At 45.2% G+C, this 9,339-nt stretch overlaps 1 protein-coding gene across 1 annotated transcript in view; it reads right to left on the minus strand.

The window, feature by feature from the left end:
• LOC138648973 (low-density lipoprotein receptor-like) overlaps window positions 1-9,107 on the minus strand; it is an 85,347-nt gene extending 76,240 nt beyond the window's left edge. Inside the window, exons 1-2 of the mRNA XM_069739035.1 lie at window positions 9,038-9,107; window positions 8,844-8,963 (exon numbers count right to left, since the gene is read on the minus strand). Coding sequence (XP_069595136.1) covers window positions 8,844-8,963; window positions 9,038-9,107 — 190 coding nt within the window. The remainder of the gene's footprint in view (window positions 1-8,843; window positions 8,964-9,037) is intronic.
• Window positions 9,108-9,339: the final 232 nt, after the last annotated feature.

Raw genomic sequence — 9,339 nt, forward strand, 5'->3', positions numbered from 1 at the left:
AAACAAATCTAGTGGACAAAGCTATATTTTTAAAAAACTACTGAGGCAAATTAACAGCATTGCTTTATCAAATTTATATGAAGTGAACTGTGTCCAATGTTCGCACCAGGCAAAAAAAAGGAGCTCTTAAAGTACACAAATGTTTTTAAGCGTTTTCCAACAAGGATGTGATTTCACCAATGGGGGGTACCTTTCGTAAAAATAGACTAGTGCCATCACAGCCCTCCTTGACCAAACTTCAACCTATAACAGTACAAAGCACGTTCACCCTGGTGATCTAGTGGCAGTTATTCAAGAGACATTGCAGGAGACAGTTAAGATGTAGGCCCAATGTAATGTAATGCCCAATTACCCAATGTAGGGTTCTGTTTTTACAAAATGAAATAGTGCCTTCACAGCCCATATGCCCAAAAATCACCGGCCTATAACAGTACTGAGCACGTGCACCCTGGTCATGATGGAGATAAGGAAGAGATATTTCAGGAAACAGACCCACACCACTACATTGGCCCTAATTCTTAACTCAGACTTTTAATGCAGTGCATGATCTGCCAAACAATTCCCCAATGGGGGTACCTTCTTTAAAAATACACTAGTGCCATCACATGCCCCTAGCCCAAACTTCAACGGCCTATAACCGTATTGAGCACGTTCACCCTGGTGATCTAGTGGCAGGTACAGGACAGATTGCAAGAGACAGTTAAGAAGTCGACCCAAAGAAATGTCATGCCCAATACCCCAATGGTTTTTTTTTTTTTTTTAAAGGACAAGAGTTCCATCACAGCACCCTTGGTCAACATGCACCATACAGACCAGGTTCACCCTGGTGATATACTGGCTCTGGATGAGGATAAGGAGGAGGATAAAAACAAACAGACCAAATCTGGAAGCGTATACCCATGTGTGGTTGTTAAGAGGTGCATGAGAATACACCTCCCCAAGAGAGAATGTATTTGAGGTTATGTTTCGATGTTTTCACTTGGTGGTGCACAGAAGTCTTTCCCCATCCAGCCCTTGTTCATTTTGATAAGTCAGCCTGTCAGCATTTTCAGTTGACAGGCAGATGCGCTTATCTGTTATAATTCCACCAGTGGCACTAAAAACCCCCTGACAGAACGCTAGCAGCAGGGCAGGCCAGGACCTCCCAGGCGTAGAGAGCCAGTTCATGCCACGTGTCAAGCTTGGATACCCAATAATTAAAAGGCACAGAGGAATTGCGGAGGACGTTTGTACGATCTGCCAGGTACTCCCTCACCATCTTCCCAAATATTGCACTTCTTGTGACAGCACCCCTTGCCTCTGTGCCGCCACGATGGGAGGGTCTGAGAAAACTGTCCCGAACTTGGCCATTGTTCCCCTGCCTGAGCTGGATTGTACTTCTGTCTCTCGCTTGGAGTCCTTGGTTGTACAAAAAAAAAAGTGACGTCTGCTGCCAGTGTTCTCACATGGGAATTTTCTAACTAATTCTACTACAAGGGCCCTGTGGTACTGCAACATTTTAATACACCTCTCTACCTCAGGCAGAAGAGATTGAAAGTTCTTCTTGTAGCGTGGGTCTAGAAGTGTCACCAACCAGTAATGAGTGTCACCCAAAATTTTGATAATCTGAGGGTCACATGAAAGGCAGCTCAACACAAAGTCAGCCATGTGTGCCAGACTTCTAACAGAAGACTTCCGTGTCCTCACCAACAGGACGACTGACCGTGCTGTCCTCCTCCCTGCCCTCAGGCCATCCCCGCTGAACAGAAGCTAATACACATGTGTTTGTAGTACCGTCTATAGCGCATGAAAGTAGCTCCTGTTCCTCCTCATCATTGCCTACCAGTCCACGTTGAGAAGACATGAGGCTGGGCTGAGTGTAATCCCCATGTATGTTTCCTTGTTCTATGTCCTCGTGCTCCGCCTGCAATACATCCTCTGATTGTGAGCAGAGAGTTTTTCAGAATGCTGAGAAGCGGGATGGTGATGCTAATTATGGAGTCATCGCCGCTTACCATCTTGGTGCAGCCCTCAAAGTTTTGGAGGATGTTACAGATGTCTGTAATCTTGTGGGGAATCTGACCTGAAATTCGATGGCCTTGTTGATGTTGGTAGTCAAAAACGGCCCTCTTCTGCTCACAAATCCTTTCCAACATATGCAGCATAGAGTTCCAGCGCGTGGGGACATTACACACCAGTCGGTGAGCTGGAAGCTGACAATGCTGCTGAAGCACGGCAAGGGCGGCTGACCTTCTAAAGTGGTTAGACAGACAGTGTACTTTTACTAGCAGATCCAGCAGCTCCGGGTAGCTTTTCAGAAAACATTGAACCACGAGGTTAAGCACATGGGGCAAGCAAGGTACATGTGAGCTCACCTTGCCTGAGAGCTGCCACCAGTTTACAGCCATTGTCACACGACCATGCCTGGCTGTAGGTTCAGAGGTGTCATCCAAACATCTGACTGCTTTCAGCACGGTCCACAACTCTTCTGCATTGTGTGGTTTGTCACCTATGCAGATTAGCTTCAGCACAGCCAGTTACTGCTTGGCTGAGGCAGTGCTTCCAGCTTCTAACGGAGGAGAAGGAGGAGCAGCTGTAGACTGGGGGCAACCCTGATTGACGTAGGGCCAGCAATCCTCGGAGTGGGGAGGATGTGTTCCATCCCAAGGTCCAACTGGGTCCCAGCTTCCACTATGTTAACCCAGTGTGCCATCATTGAAATGTACAGTCCCTGCCCACAAGCACTTGTCCACATGTCCGTGGTTAGGTGAACTTTCCCGGTAACAGCATTGTTGAGGGCATGGCTAATGTTGTGGGACACATGCTAGTGTAATACCGGTATGGCACACCAGGAGAAATAGTGGCGACTGGGGACAGAGTACCTTGGGATGGCCGCCGCCATCAGGTTGCGGAAGGCTCCTGTCTCAACAAGCCTAAAAGGCAGCATTTCTAGTGCAAGCAGAAGAGAAATATTAGAATTCAGGACTGTGGGGCGTTGGCTGGGTATTTCCCTTTGCGTTCTAAGACTGGGCTATAGACAATTGAACGCTGTGCTGGAACAAGGACGCGCTTGCTGATGGTGCTGCTTGACAGTGCCACAACAGGTGCAGGGCTAGAGGCATCTTCACATGCACAGTATACTGGGGGATTGGCTTCTAGGCAAAACAGTGGAAGAAGCAGTGGTGTGACCAGCAGGCAGTGGTCCTGGAGTTTGGCCCGCAAAGTCGGGTGCTTTACTTGCATGTGCTTGATCATGCTGGTGGTGGTCAGGCTGGTTGTTTTGCTACCCCTGCTGATGTGGGCATGGCAGGTGCTGCAAATGGCCTGTTTGGGGTTATTGGCAGAGTCTTTAAAAAGATAGCCAGACTCTGGAAGATCTCACAGGTGGAATAGCAACTTTACTCATGTTGGTGTTACGGGGAATGGATGCACGCCTTCTGTCTTTGGCCACCACACTGCTTCCTGTCTGTTGGGGGATATGCCTCCTTCCCATTTGTGCTGCTGTCCTCACTATGCATGTCCACCTGCCAGGTTGGGTCACCAAGTCATCCACCACCTAGTCTTCCACATCCGCACCCTGCTCCTCCTGACTTTGTCAATTGTGTCTCATCATCATCGTCCTCCTCTTGTGACACTTTCCACCATCGCCTTCATGTGACCAGGGCTGGTCAAAGCTTTGGGCAGCTCTACATGCGATCTCATCTTTCCCCACTTCAAGTTGACCGGCAGAGATTTCTGAATCTTGAAATGGAAAACTGAACAGCTCTTCAGTGTCCAAGTGTGGGATCAGTTGTCTCAGGGCACTCGGCATGGTGGGAAAGCATTAAGCTACTTACTGGTAGCGGCATTTCTCTGAGGCCCATGACAGCACGACGAGAGAGGGGATCCGCCCATTAGGAACAGGAAACCTACAGATACAGAAGGGCGGTACCTCTCCCTTGCCTCAGTTGTATTTCAGAGTCTTGAGAGGACTACTGCGGTTAGTGGCACAAAAAATATACACTATATACAAATTATATACAGATTATATACAAATCTCCAGCTATATATTTGGAACTGGTATCATGTGTGAGATCTATACATCTATAGGAAGTGCAACCCCCACGTGAATAGGGAGGGAACTAAGGGTGCTGTCATGGGCCTCCGAGAAATGCCGCTACCAGTAAGTAGCTTAATGCTTTACTCGGACTCCCATGACAGCACGACGAGAGAATTACAGAGATGTAAAACTACCTTAGGGAGGGACTATGGCTTGTAGCACCCTTAACCCGAATGTGAGATCAGAGGAAGCCCCCAAATCCAACCTATAGTGCTTAAAGAAGGTGGACGGGGATGACCATGTGGCTGCCTTACATATCTGGTCGATTGATACTCCAGATTTTTCCGCCCAGGATGTAGCCATGGCCCTGGTGGAATGCGCCCTCAGATTCTGCGGAGCCGGACCCCCACCTGCAGTATAAGCCAAAGAGATAGCCTCCCTAATCCACTTTGCTAGTGTGTATTTTGATACCCGGAGTCCCTTTCTAGGATTTTGGAAAGATAAAAATAATGCATCATCTTTCTTCCATGTGTCGGTAACAGATGTATTCTAGCAGGCATCTCCTAACGTCTAATGTATGGAGTAGTTCTTCCTTAGGGTTAGCAGGATTAGGGAGGAAGGATGGTAAAATTATCTCTTGTGACCTGTGAAACCGTGATGACACTTTTGGTAAATAGGCTGGGTCCGGTCTGAGGATTACTCTGTCTGGTAGAAACTCTGTATAAGGGGATACCCTGGAGAGAGCTTGTATGTCTCCTATTCTACGGGCAGATGTAATTGCTACCAGAAAAGCTGTCTTAAGGGATAGGGCCTTAATTGAAGCTGATTGTAAAGGTTCAAATGGCTCTTTAGTCAATGCTGATAGGACTAAGTTGAGATCCCAAGGCATAGATCTATCTTTCTGAATGGGTCTAGATCTACTGGATGCCTTAATGAACCTTGAGATCCAGTAATTATTGGCGATGTTACAGGAGAATAGAGCCCCTAGGGCTGAGACCTGTACCTTTAGAGTACTAGTGGATAGACCTAGCTCTAAGCCTTTTTGCAGGAATTCTAAAATTTGTTTTACAACTGAGGCAAGGGAGAGGTACCGCCCTTTTGTATCTGTAGGTTTCCTGTTCCTAATGGGCGGATCCCCTCTCTCGTCGTGCTGTCATGGGAGTCCGAGTAAAGAAGGAGGATCAGGGCGAGGAATATCCTGGTCACACTCACGGCCACTCAGACTTGACCATGTGGAAGACAAGGTGTGGTTAGTGACTAAGTGGCTAAGTGACGAAGCATTATCCGCTATCCAACCAACAACTGTTTCACACTGCCCTGGCTTCAATACTAGTGTGGTGCAGTCCCCCAGAAACTGGGACAGGAAGGTCGAGCAAGAAGATGTGGGTCTTTGTTGTTGCCCACGGCCTTGTCCTCTGGATGCACCATCAGCATCCCAGCATCCTTGCCCATTTTAAATGGACTACTGCACTATTTCAAATGCTCAATACAAATGTCTTTATTAGAAGTGAAATAATGTGATCAGTATGCCTGCAAATCTACGATTTTTCAAACCCAAACACCAAGCAGGCCTCAGCCTGACCTCGCAGGTTATTTATTTTTTTTTTTTTATTAAATAAATTTATGTAAAATAGCACTGTATAGGATTTGGGTATCACAGCCAAAAAATAAGTACACTGGCCTCTAAGTACCAAACTTTGAGCACAGATATACCGTATGAGGCCTTTTTAGGTGAATTAAAAGCCATCAGAGGGAAAAAAAAAAAAAAAAAGCACAAGGGTAGCACACACACACACACACACACACACACACACACACACACACACAACTATGCTACGTATGCCTGACAAACTAATTTTTCAACAGGCCCTCAGTCTGTTATGGAGCTTTGGGAAGGATGCAGTGGGAGCAATGGATGCACATACAGTGCCTGCAGGCCTTGCACTGATGTGGATATGCTGTGCCCTGCCTGCCTAGCGCTGCAATATCGGGACCCACAAATTAGCCCTAAAAAGGACTGTTGGTTTCTCAGGAGTTGTGGATGTTAGAGTTGCAGACCTACACCAACTCTAAAAACCACAATTCTGACCCTCTCGGCAGCAGCTCTCCCTACTCTCGCTGAAACAGGAACAGAATGCGGTGAGCAGGGTGGCACCAGGTCTCATACTCTGGATGATGCTGTGCGGCCAAGCCAATCTCTGCACGACCACAACAAAGATGGCTGCGGTGTTTCATGGCCTGGCAGACAATCCCTGCAGCGTGATTGGGTCTCTAAAGTCCACCAAAACTGCTGGGTGGAGACTCCAGTTACCGTCGAATAATCCCGGAAATGCTCGCCGAGTACACAGAGCATAGCGATACTCTGGCGAGTAACGAGTAGTGGCGAGCACGCTCACTCATCACTATTAGTGACTAGTATGCCAATTTTGTCTAAGGGGACGTTGCTCAAAAGCTTACTAAACTTGAACAGCCTAGAGACAACCAGAGAATCCCATGACTACCCCTTGGTGAGTTAAAAGATCTACAGTATTTAATGATGTCATTTTGTTTTGATGCATAAAGTCAAATTGAAAAATTACACATTTTAGTCAATGGTCAAAAGGAAAATCAATTATTAATTTGAGGGATATTTAAATTCAAACTTTAATTGACTCAAGTATAAAACCGAGAGATTAAAAGGGTTATGCAGGTTGTTTTTTGTTTTTAACCACAAACCAGTGATCCCCCCCCCCCCCCCCTTCATTTAAAATTAGGCTCTGGAGGCAGATCAGTGTCTGGCCCATGGATCTTAACGGCTTCTATCCATATCTATGTCTAAGGGGCACTTCCGTCTGTTTGTCTGTCACAGAAATCCCGTGTCGCTGATTGGACCAATCAGCGACGGCCACAGTTCGACCGCGAATTTGCACCTTCCTACTCTGTCAGTGCCCCCTCCATACTCTCCTCCAGTCAGCGCTCACACAGTGTTAATGGCTGCGTTACACCGCGGTGTAATGCAGTCAGTTAATGCTATTAAGCCTGTGTAACCAACTTTTTACTATTGATGCTGCCTATGCAGCATCAATAGTAAAAAGATCTAATGTTAAAAATAAAAAAAAAAAATTACATACTCACCGTACGGTGCCATTCCCGCTCCTCAGGACGCTCCGGGCCTTGCATTGTGGTCTCGAGAGACAGCCAAGTCATCTGGGTAATTTCGCAATGCATCGCTGGGAACGTGGGCTGTGTTATATACTACGTGGCTCCTATATACTACATGACTGTGCTATATACTACGTCGCTGTGTGTTACGTGGCCTCTGCTATATGCCATGTGGCTGATATATTTTCTATATTCTATATATTTTACACACACACACACACACACACACACACATTCTAGAATACCCGATGCGTTGGAATCGTGCCACCATCAAGTATTTAAATTAAAATGGATCTCTGGCATAAGAAACCTGATCACATACGTAGGTTTTATTTAACTCTTGAACCTGAATGCCCATTTAGATGGATTCAGATTGTTGGGATTTCACAAATTTGCATGTGTATTTTGAGCAATGCACATTGCGTTTTTGTGCACAGTAACCTATACACAGTGTCAGGTCAGCACTATTACACTGATTAAAGTGATACCTGGATTGATTAAATCCATCTTGTGATTTAATCTTTATTTTCAGTTTTGAGTTAATGATATGCCCGTGCTTTGGGGCCGCCTGTGGGGGGGGGGGGGGAGGGGGTTCTGCATGTGGTGCTCTGATTAGTTATTCATGTGTATGACTTCTGACAGGTCACCGATCTTCCAGTGACCTGCCCACTAGATTACATAATGAATATAATATACTGTATATCTTGAAAGAAAAAAAAAAAAAACCCTTCAGCAGGCAGGCATGCCTGCACTACAGCATGATTGCATCTATAATGTGTATGCAATTCATCTTTGTCATCCATAAAAAAAAACAAAAAACTAAAGCTTCAAAATGGCACTGGCCGCACTTGCGCAGTAGCCGCTATCGGCAATCCTGTAGCTGCTACTGTGCAGGTGTTGCAATCGTCGTGGAGATCTTTTTTTCCCCCTAGCAAGATGATGCCGCCTGCACAGTAACAGCCATCAGATCGCAGATAGACGCTATTGCACAGGCGGCGCAATTTTGTTTTATGAACATGAAAGAAAATTACTACATACACAGATGCAATCATGCTGCGGCGCAGGTGCTTGTAGAAAGATTTTTTTTATTTCAAGATACAATCGTTATTCAAGATGGGTCACTGACCTGCCCCCTATCAGAAGACATACAGATCAGAACCCACAGGCCTCCCCAGAGCACGAGCACATCAACTCAAAACTGAAAATAAAGATTTGAACAACCACAAGATTGATTTCGTCAACCCAAGTATCATTGTAATCAGTTTAACGGTGCCAACCTGACACTGTAGGTTACTGTGCACAATCCTGCTGACAGATTCCCTGTTAAAATACTTAGTGCCTAGTAGAACTGTATTACACCTCTAAAGATGCACACTTAATACAAAGAATTGCTAGGCTGGTACTAAAGTTGACAAATTTTATGGATGAGAAATTGAATCACTCAAAACTCTGTTCACAGGGAATAAGTTAATAGCATCAGAGGCTATCCAGACATTTTAACATGACCTCAAAAGAATGCGGGAATTCAGAACCTGCTTTTATACATTGTGGTTGTGATTAAATTTGAAGTTAATCCTGCAGTTTTGTTGAAAGGTATAAATTAACTGATTCTAAAGATAATTGATCTATTTTGAGGGCCATTACACTACCTGCACGTTAAAAAGCAGTGGCCTGGAAAACTTACCTCTGGAGCAGCTAACCCGGTCATCTGGGCATAGACAGTGTTTAGAGTCTTTAAACCCAGGAACACAGATTTCTTCTGATGTACAGCCACCATTGTCCACACTGCAGGCAGAGTGGCTTCCTTAAAATACAAAAGCGAGTTAATTTGCAACAAACCATCAGAATAATACGGTTGAGACACTAAGAAATCATTACCTTTGACATAACTGGATGCCATTACAAGTTTGGTAACATTTGCTTCATTGAAAGTGGAAACAAGCCTCATGGTTTTTCGGTCCCAAATTTCAATAAACAGATTTTTGTAAGAAATCAGATATGGTTCAAAGGAATCCATTAGTATGCTTGTGAAGTTCTCTTTTAAATAGAGGAGTTTATCTTTAAGAAGGCTAAATGAATACAAACCTAGAAGAAAAATAGCAAACATGTATGGTTGCGATTCTACACAATCAGGACACAAAAAAATACAACCACAACATTAGGCCTAAATAAAGAGCCCA

Source organism: Ranitomeya imitator, chromosome 1 (genome assembly GCF_032444005.1).
Source record: "Ranitomeya imitator isolate aRanImi1 chromosome 1, aRanImi1.pri, whole genome shotgun sequence".
Lineage (NCBI taxonomy): Eukaryota > Metazoa > Chordata > Amphibia > Anura > Dendrobatidae > Ranitomeya > Ranitomeya imitator.